This window comes from Pinus tabuliformis, chromosome J (genome assembly GCF_031772625.1).
Source record: "Pinus tabuliformis cultivar Carrire ecotype Pingquan chromosome J, CPIR1, whole genome shotgun sequence".
Lineage (NCBI taxonomy): Eukaryota > Viridiplantae > Streptophyta > Pinopsida > Pinales > Pinaceae > Pinus > Pinus tabuliformis.
The window spans coordinates 729,328,115-729,353,924 of NC_142295.1; the positions used below are offsets into that span (position 1 = coordinate 729,328,115).

General features: G+C 37.4%; 2 protein-coding genes across 2 annotated transcripts; one reads left to right on the plus strand and one right to left on the minus strand.

Annotated features, from left to right (window-relative positions):
- The first annotated feature begins 9,734 nt into the window (after positions 1 to 9,734).
- On the plus strand, positions 9,735 to 10,565 carry LOC149228806 (uncharacterized). The gene has a single exon (XM_089380869.1). The coding sequence runs from the start codon at positions 9,735 to 9,737 to the stop codon at positions 10,563 to 10,565; it is 831 nt and encodes a 276-aa protein (XP_089236995.1).
- Positions 10,566 to 14,171: 3,606 nt separating this feature from the next.
- Positions 14,172 to 25,600, minus strand: LOC149228807 (uncharacterized). Its single transcript, XM_089380870.1, has 3 exons — positions 25,463 to 25,600; positions 25,232 to 25,288; positions 14,172 to 14,456 (listed from the first exon to the last, which is right to left on the minus strand). Exons 1-3 carry the CDS (start codon positions 25,598 to 25,600, stop codon positions 14,172 to 14,174), a joined length of 480 nt encoding a protein of 159 aa, XP_089236996.1.
- Positions 25,601 to 25,810: the final 210 nt, after the last annotated feature.

The window sequence follows — 25,810 nt, forward strand, 5'->3', positions numbered from 1 at the left end:
GCAAAGGAACGAGATGATGGAAAATTTTGCCCACATCCTTTGCTGGATGCCCATAAGCAACGCATCTTCATCCGACAGTCACTTCAAAGCTGCTGACCCCTTCAAGGTACAAGTTAACTTCGATATCCCTATGTCCGAAGGTCATATATATGCAGATGTTGTAGATAAATGGTGTAATCTACTAGAAGGTTATTTTTCGGTCCATAGTTTATCCGATAGGGAAAAGATTAATTTTGCATTACTGAAGGTCGCCCCCCATGTTAAGGTTTGGTGGGAAACTTACTGTGAGAAAAGGTTTGAGGAAGCCTCTTTGCTTATCGTCACATGCTCTTGCAACTCTTTCCAAGATGTTGTCAAGAAACAATATTACCCTATGGGGAGCTATGAAGACAAGTATATACAATTGACCACACTATGGAAATAAACAAACCAAGATGTGCATGAGTTCACAAATGTTTTTCATACTTTACACACACAGTTGGGTATGAAAAACTCCAAGCGACATCTGGTGCTCAAGTACTGTGATTATCTGCACAAATACATTCAGGAAGAAATGGAGTTCCTGGACATCTCCTCGCTTGGTGCAGCATACCAATATGTTTCCAAGATTTAACAAAAATTTAAACAAAAGAAGCGTGACTTTGGGTCTGTGAATCAAAAGCAAAGCAAGAGCGCCCCCAAATCACAGAACAAAGGAAAAATCCAAGGAAGAGTAGTCGAGGAAAACCCATTGAAGCCACAAGAAAAAAATGGCACCACGAAGATGAAGAAGGACATAGGGAAGTGGTGTGAGTTCCACAAGAGCCCCACCCACAACACAAATGAGTGTCGCACCAAGCAGTCATTGGTGGCTGAGCTAAAAGCTTCATAGTCTAATGCATGTTCTAATTCTGAACCAGAACTGGACAAGGGGAATGACATGGGGAAGCAAATTATTGACACAGAAACCAATGCCACTGTTTCCACCACCAAGGTCCAGAAGATTGAGCCTGAAGATCCAGAGCAAGGGTAGCATCTCTTCCACTACAGTTCATTGTAGACAATGGGAGCCAAAAAAACCTCATCTCAGCAAAGGTCATTAAGCGGTTGGGACTACCAACCACACCACACCCACAACCATATACCATCGGGTGGCTCCACCAAGGACGAGATTTTCGTGTCAGTCAGTAGTGTCGCCTTCCCTACAACATCAAGCCCTTCATGGATGAGGTACTATGCAATGTTGCTCCTCTTGAACTTTGTGATGTTTTATTAGGCCAGCCATATTTGTGGAAGTGTCATGTTGTGTATGAGTCCATACCTCACACTGTTATTATTAATTTGGGTGGGAAACTATATAGGATACCGGAAGTAGCTTTTCCTACCATCATCTCTTTGATCTCTGCTAAGCAATGCAGAAAGATCATCTCCCAGACTAAGAAATTTGTTTTCTTTCTAACTCATTCTCAAAATAAGGGGAATATTGTGGCCATATACATGGCCCCTGGAAAAGGTCCCTCCACGCAGAAAAATCAAGTTGATAAGGTCATGGAAGAATACAAGGACATCGTCTCCTCACCCACAAGAGTACCCTTGCACTGTCAGGTCAAGCACTCAATCGATCTGAATCTCAGAGCTCCTCTACCCAATGAGCCAATATATCGTCACTCTCTTCTGGAAAATGAGGAGATCAAGTAGTAGATCCAGGTGTTGTGACAAAAATGGCACATCCAATTAAGCTCCTCTCCTTATGGGAGCCCAATTGTGCTTATACAAGAGAAGGATGGGACCTGAAGAATTTGCATTAATTATCAGTCACTGAATAAAATCACTGTCAAAAACAGATACTTGATCCCATGGATTGATGACCTTCTTGATCAGCTCAAGGGATCCAAATACTTCAGAAAGATTGATTTGAAGTTTAAATATCACCAGGTTCCAATAGAGCCCACAGATGTATGGAAGACCACCTTCAAATCCAAAGAGGGCCTTTTTGAGTGGTTAGTCATGCCTTTCTAGTTGACAAATTCCCCTCCAGCTTTTCACGAGGGCTTCACTAGGGGAGCAATACCATACCACGTGCATTCGGGGGATATAATTGATGAAAAAATAACACAATATGATCCGAATGGAAAATGGCATTAACCAATGATATTCATCCACCCATGGAATTTACCCATGGTATTGTAAGTGGCATCCACTCATGGTATTTATCCACCCATGGTATTGTAAGTGACATCCACCCATGGTATTCATTCACCCATGGTATTTTCCCATGGTATTTTGACATCCACCCATGGTATTCATTCACCCATGGAATTGACCCATGGTATTGTGACATCCACCCATGGTATTCATTCACCCATGGAATTGACCCATGGTATTGTGACATCCACCCATGGTATTGTAAGTGACATCCACCCATGGTGTTCATTCACCCATGGTATTTTCCCATGGTATTGTGACATCCACCCATGGTATTCATTCACCAATGGAATTGACCCATGGTACTATGACATCCACCCATGGTATTCATTCGCCCATGGAATTGACCCATGGTATTGTGACATCCACCCATGGTATTCATTCACCCATGGAATTGACCCATGGTATTCTAACTGAAAAATACTATAAGTAACAAGTCGCATTTTGTAAAAGGACAAATTGTCCTTTTACAAAATGCGACTTGTTACTTATAGTATTTTTCAGTTAGAATACCATGGGTCAATTCCATGGGTGAATGAATACCATGGGTGGATGTCACAATACAATGGGTCAATTCCATGGGCGAATGAATACCATGGGTGGATGTCACAATACCATGGGTCAAATCCATGGGTGAATGAATACCATGAGTGGATGTCACAATACCATGGGTCAATTCCATGGGCGAACGAATACCATGGGTGGATGTCACAATACCATGGGTCAATTCCATGGGCGAATGAATACCATGGGTGGATGTCACAATACCATGGGAAAATACCATGGGTGAATGAATACCGTGGGTGGATGTCACTGACAATACCATGAGTGGATAAATACCATGAGTGGATGCCACTTACAATACCATGGGTAAATTCCATGGGTGGATGAATATCATGGTTGATGCCATTTTCCATTTAGATCATAATATATTGAGCATATAATAAGGGGTAAAGGGTTTTTATATTTGTGGTTATAAAAATGGAGCTCAAAATTAATGAAAAACATAAAGGGGTATAAAAAAATGTTAATGGAAAATGGATACCTACAATATTTAGTGAAAGTAGGGGTTTTTTAAATTGGGAAGGTGTATTGGGTTCATATTGGTAGGGGTTAAATAATGTGATTTTTAGGGGTATTTTCCAATATGTAGTCAAAGGGTATTGTTTTTAGAATGCCACAAACGCACACGATATGTCAGAGGTTAATTGAGTGAATACCCCATGAAACTTTTATGAGGTTGATGGATGACATCATGCGGCCCTTCACTAACTCGTTCGTGGTGGTAAATTTGTACAACATCCTCATCTTTAGCAAGAGTTGGGAGGAATGCTTACAGCATATCCGGCAAGTCCTTCAAACCCTACGGCAACACAAGCTATGAGCCAACTTGGAAGAATGCACCTTTGGCATGATTCAAGTCCAATATATAGGTTACATCATTGATGTGTAGGGCATGCATATGTATCCGGCTAAGATCCAAGTCATTCGGGATTGGCCATCCCCGACCACTCTAATAAAGCTTCACAGCTTTCTGGGCCTTCCCAATTTCTATAGAAGATTCATGTTGGGATTCTCTCATACGACTTGGCCTTTGAGTCAAGTTATGAAGGGCTAAGCAAAAGAATTTTTTTTATGGTTTGAGTCCAAATAGAAGTCGTTAATTAAGTTGAAGCACCACCTTTGCTCCACATGAGTGCTCACATTGTTAGACCTGCAACAACCATTTGAAATTGAGACAGATGTCTCTGACTATGTTATTGGTGCAATCCTTACCCAACAAGGTCATCTGGTAGCATATCATAGTGAGACACTTTCTAATACAATTTGAAGATACCCCACTTATGATAAAGAGAGGTATTCCCACTTATGATAAAGAGAGGTATTCCATCATGTAGTCTTACCAGCAATGGAAATACTACATGTTGGGGAAGGAGACGATCATCCATACAGATCACTGACCCCTTCAGTTTATACAAACACAAGGGAAGTTGCAGAACAAATGCCATAAAAAATGGTCCACATAACTGCAATAGTTTCATCTAAACATTAAGTATAAGAAGGGAAGCACCAATCATGTGGCAAGTTGCCTTGTTTGACCATATGTTGTGGCTCTGAACATTATGCTCAAATCTTGTGGGCACAAGACTTCTGGATGGTCGTAACTTTATAAGAATAATCTAGAATTCACCACCACATAACAGTCAATCCGTAGGAAATTTTGGTGTAGAGAATACAGTGGAAGTACTGCATAAGTACTTTTATTGGCGAAGCCTCCAACAAGATGTCAGAAAATATATCAGATCCTGCACTTCTTGTGCCATCGCCAAGCCAACCATTAAGAAGCAAGGATTGTATACTCCTTTGCCTACTCCCAACCAGCCCTGGGAATCCATATCCATGGACTATATGTTTGGCCTTCCTTCTACCAAGCATGATAATGACTGTGTATTTATGGTCACTGACAGATTTTCTAATATGGCCATATTGGTTTCCTCCAAGAAGAGTATCACAACATAAGCCACTGCCAAACTCTTTTTTGAACGAGTATGGGTACATTTCGAGGTCCCGTAGACCATTATATTAGATCGAGATAATAGGTTCCTGAGTTCATTTTGGTCAAACCTTTGGTCATTGTTGGACACCAAGCTCATCAAGTCGACTGCATTGCACCCCCAGACTAATGGTCAAACAGAGGTCATCAACAGGATAATTGTGCACATATTACGCATGTACAACTCTAAGAATCTGAAAACATGGGATGAGAGTCTTCCCTATGTGCAACACAATAATAACAGATCTCTCCATAGCTAAATCAGACACAACCCCTTTCAAGTGGTCTTGGGATTTCAACCATTATGTCCACTTGATGTTGCACTACCTTTTGCAACTGCACAAGAAGATTATGCCCATGTTTAGTCTAAAGTTGATAAAGCCACCAAGTTTATTGAGCGCATTCAACACATTTTCCAACATGTACATGAATCTTGGATAAATCTAATGTCAAGTATAAACAATGAAATGATCAACATCAGGTGCCACATAAGTTTTAGGTGGGCGTAAATGTCTGGTTACATTTGTAGAAAGAGAATTTGTTGGAGCCCATCGGAAGCTTCAACCACTCTGATACAGGCCTTACACCATCACTAAAGTTGTGGGAGAAAACACTTTTGAGCTCAGTATCCCCCCATTCCTTGGCTTGCACCTCGTATTCAATGTGGACCACCTTCGGCCATACTTTCCACCATTGTTGGACACATCAAACATTGTTGAGCAGTTGACATCAACAGAGCTCAACCCAGACTGCATTGAACAAGCCACTATTGATTGGATCATGGACACATAGGTCAAGAACACTTGCAAATAGAGGATCCAACTATATCGAGTTGTCAAAGTTGGTCAGCCCCTACACTAGGGCAAGTGGCTCACCAAGGACCAATTTCAGCAGAAATTTCCCCATCTCATGGAGGCACTCAACGCAATGGGGGCATTGCTTCCTAAGGGGGGAGGATTGATTCAGGTGGGTATTAGTGGCAACCTACCTATTCCACTTGGACCCCCAGCATTATTTCTTTCAGTTTCCTTAATTGTAGCAAAATTTGCTATTTTTAGTAGTTTTTCGGGTAATGAACTTCCAGAGTCATTTGAGGCCCTAAACGAAATTTTTTTAAACGAGAAAAACCATAAATTCTACTAACAATTTTTAGTATAAATTTGTAGTCCTCAGATAAATATTTCTAACGAGGTATCATACACGTCAAATGGAGATCGTATGCTAAAGTTACGACCCCGAGAAATTGGTGTATCAATTGAGCCTAATGGAGCCCATGAACTTTTGGCACTTCATCTCCTAAGGTTAGGGTTTTGGGACGTTTAGGAGTTTCCCTTGTTTCTCAATAATAATAAATCCTAAGAGCCTCATTGTAACATAGTTCAGAAGGCATGCAGTCAGCACTTCTCTTCTTAAAGATAAGTTATCATCGCCCGAACTAATCTATTTTCATTCTGCATGTAAACAGTTTTCAGTACTTTGTTATTAATGAACTGAAGTTTAGTTTTTGTTGGAGATCTGTGTTCTTGTTTGGATCTATATATCATTTCATTCCTTCATCAATCTCGATAAGAAAATGTGTGAAAATATGTTGGGTTTGTGTTGGAGTACAACAGCAAAGTTCACAATACATGAAGGAGCGGTAATTGACATGGTGGCAGTTATGACTTGACACATTGCAACTAGAATATGGAGGGAGTAGCCTTCCATGATGAAGGAGGGGTAGTGTGGATACTTGTGACACATGGTGATTGATAACCACAAGATCTTGGTAGATATTCTACACTGAGTTTTGATGAGCCTTAATGGAGGTTTATGAAGAAGTTGAAGAATCCATGAAGGTTGCTTGGGAGTATAATCTTAAGCAATGACGCAAGAGGATCTTTCCTAGATGACTGAAAGATGAATGGTTCTTCCATACTGATGAAGATACGAAGGTTTCTCATGATGATGGACACTCTTCGAACCTTGGTAAATAAGTTTACCAAGGGTAGTGTTGTTTAGGATGACAACCATTTTGAAGTGGTGGAGGATGTGAATTCCTTATACTTGGATGTACGAGCATGCCCAAGTTAGGACAAGCCAAGTTAAGTTCGGTGACTTGATGAGTCGGTGAGTTTACATGAAGAGAAGGCGTGCCCATGATAAGGCACACCCAATGGGGGCGCTTGTTTGAAGACTAGTTGATGATGGAATGAACAAAACAAGTGACAAGATGCACTCAACCGATGGTGAGGACAAGAAACGCACAACTGATGGTAGCGAAGAGACGAGGCGCCCATTTGGAACAATGAGGTGCACCCGAACGAACGAACAAGAGAGGAGGTGCACCCACCTAAATGAGGAACAAACAAGCAATGAGGTGTGTTTGCCCAAACGATGAAAAAAGAGCAACAAGGTGCACCCACCCAAACGATGAACGAACTAGAAACAAGGTGCACCTACCTTAACGATAAATGAACGAATTGCAAAGACTAGTTGTCACTAAATGATGTGGTGAATGAACGACGAGGAATTTGGGGTTTCGTACGAGTGGTCAGTTCAAACAAAGGAAGATCAGTTCGAGGAGAAGACAAGTTGTCCTCAACGCCCATAAAAAGGGACATGATGATTCATGGGAAGGAGGAGTCATATAAATAAGGAGAAGAGGAGTCGAATTGAGACACCAACCAAACGAACAAAGAACACACATATCGCATAGCACAAGAAGTTATGCAGAAGGGAAAGAAGATGAGTCGAGTTCATGATGTGAGCTCACTCTTCAAGTAATCCAAGGAAGAAGAGCAAGGTGAAGTTTATCTGTGGGTTTGGAATGAAGGATTGTTGTTTTGAGTCTTGCACGCCATAGGATAATCATGGGTTGGCTTATTGTTTTGAACGGTTGTGGGTTGTGAGTCGAAGGACTGAACTCGGCTCTTGTGATTGTAATCTTGTACAAATTGTTGAGGCAGTGAATTGTTTAGGAGCTCGACCCAACTAAAATTAAGAAGTAATGTATTATTGAAATTTTTTTTGTGCGAAATTATAAAACGAAGTTAGGGGAATTATTTGGGAGTTTCCCCTCCCATCTTGAAGGAGTGTTTTGTGCATGTTTTATACTGGTTTTTATATTGCGAAGAACATAATTGTATAACTACACTTAATCGTAACCAAAGTGAATTAAAGTTAAAGTTAAAATGAAGTGGTTATTATACTGAGATTTGATTGGATATAAATCTGGAAGTAAGATATCTATCTCGCTACAAGAGAACATAGGCTAGAGACGTAGTGTGGGTGTTAGTAAACTCAAGTTAGCTTTTCCATTGAGAAGAAACCACGTCAATGCCACACACCTCAGGGGACTTTGGAAGCTTATAGCTTAGAGGTGTGCCCTAGGGGCATGACACTAGGTCTCCAACAAATCAATAACGTGCTTATGTGTAGTGCATCATTAGTTTTTTCTCCAGTTTTGAACCAAAAAAAAATTACATTGGAATGCTTACTTGGAATTTGAAGGAGGTCAAATTTGTTGACTTTTAATGTAAACCAAGGAGAGAATATGTGGCTTAATGAAATCCCAAAAATGTGTTGCATTGTACAAAATGAGGGAAAAAATTTGTTGTGGACATATAAAAAGTAGGATGCACATGAACAAGTGCAAGTTCATGTGTCGTGCCTACTAGAAATCCTAGTTGGCAATTCAGGAATTGTCGAGTCTAGATGCCACACATTCCTACAAGTGTGCACACATTCCTACAAGTGTGTGTTCTTGATAGTCCCATTACCATTTTTGGGACCATCAATAACATGCAAGCACTCTATTTAATTATCATAATTATAAATTATTAAATCTTACTTGATATAGTAGTTTTTCATTCATTTTTCAAATTTGTTAATTTAATAGTTATTTTATATAATGCTTTACTCTATATAATGGCCACATTCACGTCGGTAGATATAATTTTGATGTTTTTTTGGGAAATAAATAAAATTATTTCAATATCATTTTTTGAAATGAATAAAATTATTAAAAAAAAGGAAAGTATATAAAAATTATGAAATAATGTTTTGATTATCAAAGAAACAAATTTGTTGAATTTAAAATGTATTGTCTAGCAAATGTTGAGTTATTACCATTCGTTACTAGATGTTTATGATTCTTGAATGTGTAAGTATAAGATATTGTTTGATACTTGTTTATGATTCTTGAATGTGTAAGTATAAGATATTGTTTGATACTTACTGTGGGATCTTCATTCATGGAACTATTCTCATAAAATGTTAAAAAAATATTTCTAATTTTAATAGGTATTGATTGATAAATATTTTTCAAAATATTTTTTTGGTCTAATTTTACTTTTAATATATCTTTTTAAAAACAAAATCTTAATTTTATTAAATATATCTTTTTTATACTACATACTACTTATAAAATTATAGGTATCTTCTATCCTTTCCCAATACTTATAATATATTACTTATAAAATTCTTTTATAATGAAAATAATAATATATTAATGAACAAAATGAAGTCTAATTAAACTTATAGCATAACAAGTCGAATTATTATCCATGCTTCAAGGATATTGCAATGGGTTTTTGGTTAAACCCATATTAGTTTAGGTTTGACCAAAAAAAATTGCAAAAAAATCTATAGTATAACATTACACATTGAAATATATGATTATTTAAAAATAATTTAATTTATTTCTATTCAATTTGATTGGCTATCAAATTGAACATGTTATTGCCCTTTGCCTCTATTAATGTGTCCATTACCTCTATTAATTAACCAAAGTACATAGATCACATGAAGGTGTAGGATGGGCATTTATGATACAATTTGTTTTGGGAAGGTGATAAAATTATTGCTAATGAGTATAATCATTTTATATTCCTGTTTATAAAAATGACTAATGATTAGGTTGGAAACCATCATGTAGGACCACGATCTAGTTGATGTTGCACCAAAAAATCACAGATTTACTTGGAATAATCGCAGACTGGGCAAAGACAATATCATGGAGCGGCTAGACAAGATTTTGGTGAATGTTTTGCTCCTCTCATCTTACTCCACCGCATACGTTGTTGTACTCCCCTATTCAGTGTCTGATCATTATCCCACAACTCTTGTTCTCGAAGCCCACTGTCCCTTAGGGCCCATTCCATTTAAATATAGTCCATTGTGGAGCAGCATTCCTATTGTCGATCAGATTGTCAAATTCACATGGAGTCAGCACATAGAAGGGTCATTGGGATACATATGGGAAAACAAGCTGAAAAGGACCAAAAGCGCCTTGAAGGAATGGGCAAAAAATTATTACAAGGAACCTGAGAAGGTTAAAACTGAAATAAAAAGCAAATTGGAGAAAGTTCACAGCATGATAAAGGAACGAGGGCTCTCCCAGGAATACAAAGCACTCGAAGGCGATCTCTACTTCCAGCTATATCGTGCCAATAGAGTGGAGGAGCAAAAATGGAGAATAAAATCAAGACAGCTATGGCTGCAAGGAGGTGACAAAAACTCTGCCTTCTTCCATAAGCAGGCCACTGTCAGGAAAATCAGAAACAATGTTACCTCCATCACCGATGCTGAAGGAAATCTCCAAACCACACAAGATGCTATTAAAAAGGTTGCCTCAGAACATTACAGCGTCCTCTTAACTGAGACAAAAGAAGCTGAAGATTACTCAGATCTTCTACAACACCTTCCCACGGAGATCAGTGAGGAAATCAATGAAAATCTAACCAAGGAAATTGAAGAAGAAGAAATACAAAGAGCTATCTGGATGCTTCAACCAGACAAGGCTCCTGGCCCAGATGGTTTCCCCATCTATTATCGAGAAAACTAGTGTCTATTAAGAGCTGCTAGTCCCACTAAGACAGGTAGCTATCTTAGAAACAAACAAACTAAAGTCACTTGTGTTTTCCTTTACGAGAGATAGATGAGAAAGAAGCAGAGAGTACCAACCTCTGTCTTTCACTTGGCTCCTTGCTTGTTTCCTTTCCCCTTTGATAGAATCTCGCCACTCCTTCCTTACTTGTCCCGCTTCAAAGAGCACCTGTAGAGTCAAAGCAACATAATACCATCAAAGAATAGAGATCTATCATTGTAAACAATATAGGATCAGATATATATTGACCATACAAATCCATATATCAACACAATATTCAGAGATACACAAGAATATGGAGGAAAACTCAAATAGCTTTATTGATAGAAGTAGTAGAAGAGAGAATTACAACCACTTGGTCTGACCCAACACCATCCTCCCAGCATGAAAGCCCTCTTCACCTCATACAAAACAAGATCACCCAAAAATGTCTTCAAAGAGAAACCAATAGCACTTCCTTGCAAATTATAAAATTCCAGCCTCTAGATCTCTGGGATGAGGGATCCATATATAGATGTTTGCAGGGGGGTGAGTCAGCTTTTGGGATTTTGATTAGTGTCATATCTCTGATAGTTCTTGGTTCCACTTGGAGATTTCATGATCTCTTACTCATCCTTGGGTGAATTCAGAGAGGCAAGTGTCAAATGAGCAGCTTCTAGAAGATTCTCAGTGTCTCCACCTAGCAAATTACTTGTGCCATTTGTCTGTTCTCGCTCATCGCACCCTATAGAAGGGCTTTCCAATATGCATCGCACTTTTTGCATGTGGCAGGTGAGATGCATCACACCCTTAGCACTAGGCAGTCTGTATGGTCCTGCTTTGACCAGTTCTGAGTAATTTTTCATGGAGAACTTCTGGGAGATGATGTAATCAGCTAACCTTGCTCCTTTAGGGTATGAAACAACACTTTTAGGGGCTTAGAAGCCCTTGGTTTATGGACATATATGATTGGGGTTGTAGTGCCCAAATATGTCGATAACACCATCTGATTTTACATAACTTACTGGGGAATAATAAAAAAAGACCTTGTTAAGATGATAAAATGGGCCCAACGCAAGTGCAAAATCGAAGGTTTCACCAACGCCACCCATCTTGCCCTCCTCCCTAAAGAGAATTGACCTTCATCTTTCTCCCGATTTTGGCCCATTTCACTTTGCAATTCCTCATATAAAATTCTGACCAAAATCCTCGCTTCTCATCTTAAACCTCTTCTCCCCTCACTCATCTTTGAGAATCAAGGAGGCTTCTTGGCCAATAGACAAATTTCTAACTCCATTCTTCTTGTCCAAGAGGCTATACACTCCAGCCAAACTAGGAAAGAAAAAGGTTTCATTTTAAAACTGGACTTAGCCAATGCCTTCGACCGAGTTAGGCACTCATTCCTCTTTACTGTTCTAAAGAAAATGGGATTTGTTGTGCCCTTCCTCGACCTTGTCAAAGCATGCATTTCAAGTCCTTGGATCTCTCCTCTCATCAATGGTAGACCAGGGCCTTCCTTTCAATCTTCTCGAGGATTAAGACAAGGTTATCCCCTTTCTCCTTACCTGTTCATCTTGATGGTTGAGTCTTTCAGTAAGGCTTTGGACTATAATCGACGCATCGGTCTTATCACTGGTATTAAATTTGGGAATGGAGTCAAAAACATAAATCATTCTCAATTTGCTGACGACACACTGTTAATGGGAGGAGCCTCCAATATCATAGCTCGTCGATTCAAAACCCTCTTAGACAAATATATGAGCTACTCCAGAGGTATGGTCAACTATCTCAAGAGTTGCATCTATGGCTGGAACACATCTGCTCAAACTCTTCATAACATTGCCAGCACATTTGGGGTCCCTTGCAAGTTAGACTGGGGGCATTTCTCTTATCTGGGCATGCCAGTGAGTGCTGGTCCTCTGAAAGCTGAAGTATGGGACACTATCATAGATAAAATGAAAAGGAAAGTGTAGCAATGGGGCTCCTCTTGGCTTAATCTAGCAGGACGCCTAATTCTTCTTAAATCAGGTCTTTCTTCTTTGCCCTTATATCAATTTACGCTTCTGCAAGCTCCTGCCAGTTTTCATCACAAAGTGGAAGCCATCCTCTGTCACTTTCTTTGGAAAGGGGGAAAAATGAAAGAAAGAAATACAACCTTATAAATTGGAAACATGTTATTCAACCCCAGGAGCATGGAGGTTTAGGAATCAAATCACCAAATCTCTTAAATCTGGCTTTTGGTGGCAAGATTGTGTGGAGACTCATTAGTGGCCAATCCGCTTGGTGGAAAAATGTGCTGGAAGCCAAATACCTTAATTCTCCAAGGCAGCACCTCTTGGATCATGATATCCCTATCAGAGCTTGCTCTAAAATCTGGGGGCTGTGTAAGAAAGCAATTCCCTTTCTTGCTCAAAACATTTCCAAGGTTCCCAAGGGTGGCAACAATATCATAATTGGGGCAGATAGAATAATGGGCCAGCAGCCCATTAGCAGTAGACCTGGAACTCATCAGATTCTATCCTTTCTCGACAACATGGGGCTCCATTATTTGGACCAGATATCTCAGTGGGACATTCACTCACAGCTTTGGACAGGATGGATCTTCCCAGAAATACCCATTGATCTTGAAGCAAGTCTTTCTAATCTCCAAACCCATCTCCATGGCATTGCCCCTACCAAAAAAACAGTGATGATGGCTTCCATTGGGACCCTTCAGGCTCCAATTACACAATCAAAGAAGCTTACCAACATCTTTGTAGCAATGAATATCCCATGCCCATTTTGGCACATTGGAAAATTACTTGGCAACCAGAGACCCTTCCAAAAATACAATTCTTCATTTGGGTCCTCCTAAAAGGGAAAGTCCTCACCTCAAACAATCTACAAAAACGTGGTATAATTGGCCCATCCCACTGCTCAAACTACCAAGCAGCTAAAGAAACCATCCAGCACCTATTCATTTCTTTCCCCTTTGCTACTGCCTATTGGAAATAATTTTTTCTAAACATCCATCTCCCCTGGGGTTTCCTCAACTCCATTGTTGAAGTTTTGCATCTTTGGAAGAGGAATTATCCTTGGCAACGAAACAAGAACAATATTTCTAGAAGAGTTTGGAATGATATCCCCTGCTATCTTCTGTGGAACATATGGATGGCATGAAACCTTATGGTCTTCAAAGACAAAGAAACCAACATCAAGAAATTATGCAGCAAGGCATGGAGCCTTACATTGGAAGCAATATTTGTAAAAAGTAAAGGGAAAATTGACATCGCTGATCTCTGTGTCGAAGAAAGGAATTTCATATGTTATTTGTTGGATAAAAGTAACAGTGGCCAAAGTAGGAGTGACATTAGCAGTCAATGCAACAACTCTAATTATAGTTGGAAAATAAGAATGAAAGACGAGGAGTTTTCTATCTGGCTCAGAAACTATAACACACATTATCTTTTCTTTGATGGGGCCTCCAAATTTAACCCAGGAATGGCTGGGGCTAGCAGAATCATTTGCAATGCCAATGGAGATATTAAATCTACTTATGAATGGGGATTAGGCCCCCTCTCCAATAACAAGGCTGAAGCTCTCACACTATACCAAGGGCTCATTCAGCTTCAAAAACTCAGCATAAGCACTACAACGATCCTTGGAGACTCGGCCATCATCATTAGTCTGATGGTATATAATCGGAATGCCTCCAATGTGATCCTGAAACAAACAATAAGTCGATGTCAAGCACTTACCCAGCAAATGAAAGAAGTTTGTTTTTTCCATGTACTTTGCTCCCTCAACAAGGAGGCTGATTCTCGTGCAAGCAGAGCCTGCTCCAAATCCATAGGCAATCTCCGATGTAATGCCATCGAATCTCAATGTTACCTGCCATGAACAGAAGCAAATCAATCTTCAGATCGCCCGCAGAGGTATCTAACAACATCGGGTACCTCCTCACTATCATTCACAATGTCTTTATGCTAAATTTGGTCCTTGTTTCAGCAGAAATCTCCTTCGAATCTTATGATGATGATAACATTGTCACAATATCTCTAAATCCAATCTGAAAATCTTACTTTGGTCCCTTCCCCCAAGAAATTCTGACTCTTTCATATCTTACCTGTGATTTATCCCTCAAATTCCTCGTGACTCCCTCTTCGCTCCACCTTATCCCCCTGCCTGAGCCTCCTTACTTATTTGTGTTTTCCTACGTCCTGAATCTCACCTCTATCTCCCCTTTGTTGCGTTCGATCTATCCCTTGTTTGCTCCTGACTGATCCCATGTTGCATTGTGCTCTTGTCCATCATTCTTCAGGCTAACTTCTATCAATCTTCACCAAGCTCCCTTTTCCCCTTTCAGTCTAGACCCCTGCTCTTTGGAACAATGCATTAGCAGCCCTTTGTTTTTGTTGCACACTGGTAAATCAGTCTGGTTATACTCAATGGTGAGAAGCAAAGATTGCTTGCACTGTGCTGATCTCCAGGCAGAACTAGAGCAAATCCAAGCACACCAGAAGATCTTGGACACCAAAATCGATACCCATGCTCAAATCACCAAGAAGAAACATGAGGCTGACCTCAATCTCTTTCCTCACAAAGTTTCATTCCTTCAGGATCAATTCAATGACCTCTCAAACAGATGCAATCATGTCCAAGAGTCCATTGACATCCTGAAGTACATCCTGGAAAAAAGTAACGCTCCTAGCACCAGCTCAACAAATTTAAGGAATGCAGGTGTTGAAGGCAATCCTAAAGAATCCATTCCCCATCAAATCAGTCATATAAACATTGATTAAGCATGACTTGCAAATTCTGCCTTCTACTGTTTCAGTTTGTTAGAATCTACACTAGTTCGGTATTTCAAAAAGTTAAGAATGATAGAAGCAAAAGGGATTTTGTTCCTCCTATTATATTTCCCTACTCTGCTTCTCATGCATATCACCTTGTAACAATGGAGCTTAGTCTCCCCAATCTTTTTTGAATACAAACAGCAACCGATTATGTAAAAAAAAAATGACTAATGATTAATATAATCTAATAAAAAATATATTATTTAAAATTACATATATAATTTAAAATGGTTATTTAAAATTACATATGTAATTTAAAAAAAAATTATTAATGGTATGTGAGAGATATATTTTTATTTTTACATTATATTTTGAAGGGGTAAAGGTCACTTAGGTTTGTGCGAACTTAACCATTTATGATAGTTTTACACTATTAAGGAATGAATGATATTCAAAATAATAAGATGTTTGTAATACGAATAAATATAAATTTCCCATATTCACAAACTAAGGTATAAAAGAAATTTATGATAGCACCTCTATACCCAAATCTAATAATAAGATTTTCATAAGACCATATCCACAAACTACAAAAAAACCAAATGTAAACTATTAATAATTATTTTTATGTTGCAATACAAATAATGTTAATTTGCAAAATTTAATAATGCATTTAATTACAATTTAAAATTAATCTAATTATAACATTTTAAAATTTTAAATCTTTATATTTTTATTGTTTTCTACTTTAATTTAACTATATTTAAACAAAGTAACAAGGGCTAACTACTATGTAATCCTTAAATTTATAATATAAGAAATACATTTACGAATAAAATATTAAATACTTTTTAATCAAATATTAATAAATATTTCTTTATATATAAAAATAAATAAATAAATAAATAGCAACCAATAAAATAAAGTGTTGTAATCTTCACCCACCTCTTATATCATTTTCACAAATTTCTAATGAAATTAACCAGAGCTCACTTTGTTTTAGTTTTATTATTCATTTTATGTCAAGATTTTTGGTGATTAATAAATATTATTATGTAGGTTACGATGGTTTGATGAAAATAAATAAAAATAATAATAAATTACATACTCTTCTAACTTCTCCAACTTTCATTCGTTCATAAAATTCTTTAGTGCAATAGAATGTCGATTTTATCAGATGCCTTTAACTTCTTTTTAACAACCATCTATTACGTCAAATTTTTTTCACTACATATTGCTCAAAAGACATTGATAATTTAAACCCTAGTACAAGTCTTTGTCATGGGCAAGAAAAGTCATTAATGATTTTGTCTTATATAGTTCCACATCCACACCTCTCACCTCGTCATCTTATCTTTATGTGAAAGAATTGTTAAATGCAAAACAAAGGTTGGAGGTTTTAGAAGCTAAAGGGCAGGAAAGAGATCATAAAATTCATATAATAACGACTCAGAACAATGCGTTAGTAGAAAACAATAAAATTTTAAAAGAACAAGTGGCATTGCTACAGGAAGCTCTCTTGATAGGGAAGACAGAATGGCAACGCATGAAGGCGGATGTGCAAAACATAAAGAAATCTGCAGTGGAAAGTACAAAGGTGGTGAATGTGAAATCATCCCAGAATAAAGGGAAAATGATTGCCCAAATAAACAACCATGAAGAGAACGCAAGAGAAGAAATGAAAGGAGATTCCACCAAAGTTTCCAAAACTTGGGCTCAAGTTATTAGCAATTCTGCTAATAAGGAAGGAGAAACAAATATTCGGGTTGACAACATGCAAGATAGTGAAGGCAAGGAAAGACAAAATAGGGCAGCAAACATAATTATTAAAGGGGTGAAAGACTATGGGAAAAATGAATGTACTCTTGACCTTGCAAGAGACTTCTTGAAAGACAAGTCGTTATGGCAAGGACAAAATGTCAAGCATGGAGGGTAAGTTTAACAGGGAGAGAGCTAGGCCCATAAAAGTCATTATGCCTAGCTTGCATGATAAATATATTATTCAAGGCAAGAAACATCTCTTGAGGGGTTCTCCTTTTTTCCTAGAAGAAGATTTAACTGTGAAACAACAAGAGGAAAGAAGGGAGGAAATTTTAAAGGTTAGGGCCGCAAGAGACGAAGGAAAGAGAGCATGGATTTATAAAGGCAAAGTTGTGATAGCGCAATTTGGACCTCCTTCCAAAACAGAGCAGCAAGATGGTAATAAAGAAGAGGCAACAAACTCTTCAACAAGAAATCATAAAAGCAAGGTCGGTATGGGAAAACAGGGACAAAGACTCAAATGTGAGTCTTGCATGTCAAAATAAATAGCAATCAAATCATACCCAGGTTTCCTTAAGATTAGTTTGTTGGAACTGTAGAGGTTACCCATGGAGACGAGGACCTGGGTTAGGGCCTATTGCGGAAAATAGAGACATAATTTGCCTCATAGAAACACATGAGCATGAAGGGTGCAAGACACCTTTGTTTGAAGGATACTGAAAGATGGCAATGTGGAACAAGACAGCAGGGAATCGCAAAGGGCACGGGGGTATCATGGTTTTAGTAAGGGAGAAAGAAGGTCGTCTTATTCAATTAGAAAAAGAAGACTCAAATAAGCAATTCATTTGGTTTAAAATATCAGAAAATGGAAACCACATCAGAATTGCAGCATGCTATTTTGCGCCATAGGTTTCAAAAATCTACGAAGGTAGAGGGCTTGACCACAAAGATCCATTTGCAATTTTAAAAGCGGATATTGCAACATATTCGCAACTAGGTGAAGTCCTTATAGTGGGTGATTTCAGTGCTAGGACTACAAGTGAGCAAGCTAGCATTCTTTGTTGTAAAGATGATTTTGACCCTCTTTGGCTTACAGAAGAAAGTAATCATCAGTAGGAAAGAACTTCAGAGGACAAGGGATGCAATATCTTTGGTGAACAATTGCTTACTCTATGTGGGGCCTTTGATTTAGTCATTTGTAATGGGTTGACTAGATGGGAAAAGTCCGGTAATTTCACTTGCAATACTTACAACGGAGCAAGTGTGGTAGATTATGTAATTTGATCGCATGGTTTGTGTGAGAAAATAGAAGAAATTTTGGTTGGAGATCAGCTGTGGGATTTGAAATCAGATCACAAGCCAATTTATTTATGTTTCTCTTGGATTCGAAAAAAACAATTAGAGTCAAAAATTCAGCATGTCCAACAAAATCTCCCATAGGGCAGAATTATTTTGACACCAGAAAATTGTAATACCTTCAAAATGACGCTAGAGAGGCTCTTTGAGAATGAGAAAATTACACTTCACATCCTTCATAGTCATGAATTAACACATTTAATTCAATGCGCACTTGCAAAGTGCAAAAGAACAAAAATTAAGAAGTTTGAAACAAATTGCTTTCCGGTTAATGCTTGGTTTGACGAGGAATGTAAAAAGGCAAGGAGAATGTGGAAAGAGTCAAACAAGGATAACATAAAGCTCAAATCGTACAAGCAGTTATTAATCAAGAAAAAGGCTGATTTCATGGTTTCAAGGAAGGAAGAACTAATCTTCCTTGGGAAAATTAATCCCAAATTATTTTGGAAGGTGTTGGAAATAATACTGAGAGGGGGGGTGAATCAGTATTAGCAAATCAATAATCTTTTTCTTTTCTATACTTAGATTCATATACGCTACTTCAGTTAAGACAACCCGCGTGTATACGCAATTATGGTTAATGCAACTAGCGTATATCCAGCAATCTTATGATTCAGTTAGTTGATCTTTAATGAGTGCATCAGAACATTATTAACCATATAAACAGTAAACAGGTGCAGTAAAACAGAACAGATCATCACACATAAGAATCACACATGAACACCATGATATAAGGTGGAAACCCAATGTGGGTGAAAACCACCTGTTGCAATTTGTCTTTATCTTATTTTAATAAGAAACGTCTCTTTACAATATTTCTATACTGGTGCAATCTTATACCAGTACGTAGGCTTCTACCTGCAGAAGGCTACTACCTTCTCTCGTTCTCCAGCTTCTCTTGGAAGGTAGCTACAACCCCCTTAGCTTTTCTACTAGCTGATGTACTAGTACATAGGTGCTGACCTACAGAAGGCTATAACCTTCTTGTTTCATCACAACACCATAATCTGAAGGCCACGTTTCATCCAATTTTCATACTGGACCCATCAACAACATTGAAGCTCAAAATCAATCACCACTGCAATACAACTATTGCAGATTCAACCAATCACCCAATACTGAATCAACCCTGTCATCAAAACACAATCACCAAAACATAGAGCAGAACCCAGAACTCTGCAACAATATTCAGAGCCAACTGTATCATCAAAAATCATGGATCAAAGTGCATACGCTACTTGGAAGAGCCGAACCAGCATGTATACACAATTTCACCAAAGCGAACTAGCGTATATGTCATCAAATACTTACTTATAACTTCGTTGTACTTCCCAACTTCAGACATACCCAGATCATTACATACAAAAGGATAAGACGTGTGTTAGAAACCAGATCTAGTCCATTAGATCACATAAAGATAAGTCATTATGATCCTGATCCATTATTAGATCTCATCCATCAATATTGAAGCTAATCACAATCAACCAATCTGAATATGCAGAATACTGACACCAGTAAACAGTCACCAGAACTCAGAACTTTTCATCAACAACCAGAACCACCTGTAACTTCAAACATCATAGTATGGTATACGCTACTTAGATGTATCTAACCTATGTATATACGTGCTTTTATCAAAGTCAACCAGCGTATACATCTGTAAATATTCATTCATAATTTGCAGTTATTCCATACTTGAGTTATACCCAAATCATAATATTTACAGAACATTACATGTGTCAGTATACAAATCAAGAATAAGCATGATCAAACCATATAGAGATGATTCATTCCAAGCCATAAGATCCTGATCCATCATTAGATCTTGTCCTCCAGCAACCGTTGAGATTCCTCCTTGGCTCAGATCAAGTAAAGCATTATCAACCCATAACATGCATACAGGACCTTACACTTCATTAGATATTTGAGACTTTCTGAGTATGCTTGCCTAATGATCTTCTCCTCCTTTTATAGTCTTAGGCCTTACTTAATACCATGGTCCAAAACCACTTAGAACCAATACCTTGGACCAAATACTTGGGGTCAATACCTCGGACCAAATACCATGGACCAATACCAAAATACCATGGACCAAATACCGCAGACCAAAACTTAGTTTTCCAATATCTACGTGCCTTTCCTTCTGTGAAAGTGTGTGTGTGTACGATATATGCGCCTTTGTATATAGTTAACCTACATGTATGTGTGTCTTGGTATATAGTGAACCTGTGTATACCTTTCTTTCTTCATTCTTGTTGTTTACTTGCTATACTGTGATCTTTCATCTGAGAGAGTTGCCTTCTGAACTGATTCCTTGAAGTTGCCCTGCATTTCATTACATCTATAAATACTACTGTCATGCATTCTATCACATCTGATATCTCTCCTGTAGATTCATCTAGTTACCATGTACAAGTGAGTTGTTCTGTTACAAGTGGATTGTCATCAAGTACAACACATGCATCATAATGCCAACAGAAGGAGCTCCAACAGAAAAAGTTACAAATTGGAAATAATATTACAACTTCTAAATTGTTTGATTATGCAAGACAACTCTATGAGCAGGTTCCCAAGGTTGAACCTCCCCCCTTGGTCAACACTGATACTGAACTCTTCACGGTACAAGAGGTAGAGATGGGTATCAAGAATTTGGGAATTGGAAAAGCAAAAGGCTTAGCTGAACTCCAAGCAGAATATCTAAAGTGGGGCTCAAAGATTCTTGCACCTCACATTACAAAAACCTTCAACAACATCATACAACAAGGGCTCCCCACAGATTGGTCAACTAGTCTAGCAATACCTCTTTTCAAGAGCGATGACGTCAATAATCCCTCCAATTATAGGACCATCATGATAAACCCTTTGTTTGCAAAGCTATTTGGAAGCATGCTAGAAAACAAAATTAGCAAGTGGGCAGAAGAAAGAGATAAGCGTGCTAAATTTAAAGCAGGTTTTAGACCTAAACATTCCACAGTTGATCATTGCATAACTTTAAGGCACATCATTGAAAAAGTTTGGGAGAAAAATGAAGAAGCCTTTTGTTGCTTTGTTGATTTCAGAAAAGCGTTTGACTTGGTTCCTAGGTATAAACTTTGGCAAAGAATGGAGGAACTTGGGGTTCCTAAACATTTGAGAGCAGTTGTGCATAGGTTGTATGAAGATGTGAAAGTCAAAATTAGAACTTCAGCAGGCATTTCTGAAAGTTTTAGAAGCAATATCGGGGTCAAGCAAGTTTTCTCACTGTCTCCTACCCTTTTTGGTTTATATATCGACAAGCTTGAGGAGTGGTTAAATTCACAAGGTGGTGATGGTATCTATTTGTGCAAGTTTGTTATAAGGCTTCTTTTGTATGCAGATGACCTTATTCTGATTGCTAAATCGGCTCTTGGTTTGCAAGAGCACTTACTATCCCTTGATCATTTTTGTAGAAGTGTGGGGATGCAAGTCAATATCAGTAAAACGAAAGTAGTGGTCTTCTCTAAGAAAAGAAAACATAACCAGCATCATTTCTACTTTGAAGGCAACATTCTAGAAGAAGTTTTGGATTACAAATACCTCGGGATTGACTTCAACAAAAATTTAAGCTAGAATGGTTGTAGAAAGAAAAGAACATTGGGGGGTTGGAAAGCATTTTATACTTTTCAAAATAGGTGTAGAGAGGCAGAGTTATGGGGCTGGAAGACCACTCAAACTCTTTTTGGGCTTCTAGTGATTACGGTGATTCTCTATGGTTGTGAACTGTGGGCTAGCAATACCTCCGACATGCAGTGGAGACAAATTGAGAAAATTCAGAAGCGTTTGATTACAAACAAATTTAAGATGAAAAGTGCAGCTCCTTATGATATCTTGTTAAGTGAAATGGGGGCTTCTCCTATTGAAGCAATTGTTATGGTGCGAGTCATAAGGTATTTAAAAAAAATTGAGCAAATGGAAGATGGTAGATGGCCTAAGGTTGTCTTTAATGATAGATTGTGCAAGAGCAAAAAAAATTGGATGCAGCAAAATAACAAATGGTTTAGTAAATGGGGTATTTGCTTGAACGCGTGTCCCATAAACAGCAGAGAGATAAAAGCTTTTGTTATGGAAAAGTTCCACAAACGTATATAGAGGCCAATATCTCTTAGAGAGCCAAAATTCTTATTGCTCAGTTAAGGACTAATTCTCATCAACTCTGTTGTGAAACAGGGTGCTGGAAAAGGCCAAAGGAAGTGTGGGAGGAAAGGGTATGCATTTTATGTTCTTCCGGAAAAGTGGAAACAGAAAAGCATTTCATTTTATAATGTGAGGCGTTCAAAGACAACAGGGAAAGTTATGCAGATATGCTGGCAGCGAGCTCTTGGGATAATCTATTTCGCGAGGGGTTTGTCAAGAAGCTGGGAGAATTTATTGTGAAGCTTCATAGAAAAAGGGTCGAATACATCAACCAGATGAAGAAGCAATTTGTCCCATAGGCTATCTTTAGCCTCGTGGACGTTAAAATAATTTATTTCTTTCTTTTTTTCTATTCCAAGAGTTAAAATTTGTTGCTAAACTATGAAGAGGTTGAGATTGCAGAATCATTTTTAGGAAGGATTTTTATATGAGTTTATTTTTCAACAGCCAAGGGATTTCTATTTGAGAGTTTACATTTTGACAGTGTTATGTAATTATGTTGATAATATGTAATGTACAGTATGTCGATAGTATGTAATGTAGAGTAGTGCATATTTATATTCACTTAAAATTTTAATTTAATTATTAAATGGAGGTAAGGATTTATTTTCAAGAAATATTTTAGAATATTTTTAATCATAATTATAAATTAACAGTTGAGATTTATCTTAAAAGTAGCTATAATCATTTTGTTTTTTTAACTAAATTGATTAAAATGTTATATAAATATGTGTCATATAGTTAATTAGAATTCATTTGGTTGGTTTGTTGTCTTTTCCACGAATATTAACTCATATATTATTTTTTTTATAATTAATATAATAATTTATTTTATTTTTTTAAAACGGGTAGAGACTTTGTATTATAAAAATCTAGATTCTCGGTCAGTACCCTCAAAATATTAATCATGTTCTACAAAAACACCGTATTCAGCAGTCCAAAGAATAAAAAATCTATGGCTATGACATTTTTTTGCCAACTATTTGGAACATATGCCTATTGTAGATTCTATAATAAACACCCAATAATAACTTAAATTTGCAGAGCATTACAAAATTGAAAAACATACCTATTTAAGTGGGTTTAGAAGTCCCCATGACTGGAGCTTCCACTAGTTGTTCGGGATCATTATCTTTGTTCTATTGGTTACTTCCCCTGACACGTTTGGCCCTTTTCTGCTCTAATTCCTTGCTATATTCTGCCTTTGCGAATATCTCTTGTTTTCCAATGCCAAGTTATTCTTCCAACTCAGTCAAAATGATGTCCTCTTGGCTTTATAGACGTTATTTCCAATTATAATATTTGTCATGTAGATAGGATCATGAATAAACTCCACATTGCAAATTGATTGCATTCATGATGAGAACTTCATTTATACAAATGTAAGGTAGGTTCGAGATAAAGTTGTCTCAATAACTCATTAACGGAAAAATAAAACCAACAACTAATTATTATACAAACATAATCCTGAAGGATTAGTTAACATTTCCCCCTTAATCTAAAGGGACATCTGACATGCCAAGTAATATTATGAACTTTTCAAACTTTTCACGTCCCAGTGCTTTAGTAAAGATATCTTTGATCTGCTTTGAAGTAGGACAATGTGTCAAATGAATGACTTTGGCCTCAACGTAATGTCAAATCAAGTGGTATTTTGTATTAATATGTTTTCTTTGATCGTGAAACTTGAAATTCTTGGCTAGCTGAATTGCAAAAGAATTGTCAAAAAATAAATGAGTTAAAGCCTTTTATTTCTCCTGCAAGTCTTCAAGTATTTTGCGAAGCCAAATGATTTCTTTTGTAGCTTGAGTTGCTGCAACATATTCGGCTTCAATGGTAGAATCGGTAGGAACAGATTGTTTGTGTGATCTCCAATTGATGGTTGTTGATCCAAGATTCGTCAAATAACCAGAAGTAGAGACCTCATTCTCCTTATCTCCATCAAAATCAGAATTTGAATAGCCAATGGGATGGAAATATGAAACTTTATAATATTTGATGCCATATGTTTGAGTGTCTTTTAAATACTTGAGCACTCATTTTTCTACAGTCCAATGAACTTCATAGGGTTTATGTATGAACCTGGAAAGTACCCCTATAACAAAAGTTGTGTCAGGACGAGTAGTAGTCAGAAAATTCAAACTTCCAACAAATTATGTGCACTTTGTTGGATCTTCAAGTGTACTTCCTTCAGTGGAAGTAAGCTTCAAATTTTGCTCCATTGGAGCAGAAATAGGGTTACAAATCCTACATTCAATCATTTTCCAATATACTTCTTCTGATAAATGAAAATGCATTTGGGTTTCTGATCAACTTCAATCCCTAAATAATAATGCAATAAACCAAATCTATCATGTCAACAACTTTTAGTAATTCTATTTTAATGGACTCTATATAGTCATCATTATTTCTTGTAATCATCATGTCATCTACATACACAACCAAATATACAACAAACTTTCCAACCTTCTTAACAAAAAGAGTTGCATCATCTAGATCAAATAGCTTATAATTCAACTTGAGAAGATGTTCAGTTGGTTTTTCATACCATGCACTGGATTCTTGTTTCAATCCATATAAAGCTTTCACCAATTCACATACCTTATGATATTTTCCTTTAACAACAAGACCTTCTGGTTGAAACATATAAACATCTTCCTTCAAATTACCATACAAAAACATTGTTTTTACATCCACATGATGCATATTCCATTCTTTTTGAGCTGCAAGAGAAAAATAAGTTATAATTGTGCCTCATTTCATTGTAGGAGAAAATGTCTATGTGTAATCAACACCTTCCTTATGAGCATAGCATTTTTCTATAAGTATTACCTTGTATTTATCAAGATAACCATTTGCCTTGTACTTGATCTTATATACCCATTTACAACCAATAGGTTTGATTTCAGCAGGAGGATCCACTAACCTCCACGTTCCATTTTTAATGAGGGCATCATACTCCTTTTTCATCGCATCATTCCATTCATCACAATTAGCAACTTCTTCAAAAGAACTGGGTTCATTAATTGTAGAATAATTAAACTCACAATCATGAGAAATGTTACCCGAACTCGAAGTAACATCACCTTTAGAAGAACTTCCTCTTTCAAAGTCACCATACTTACTTGGAAATATCTAAACACATGTGGATCTTCGTAAAGGTTACTGAAGTGGTTGTGA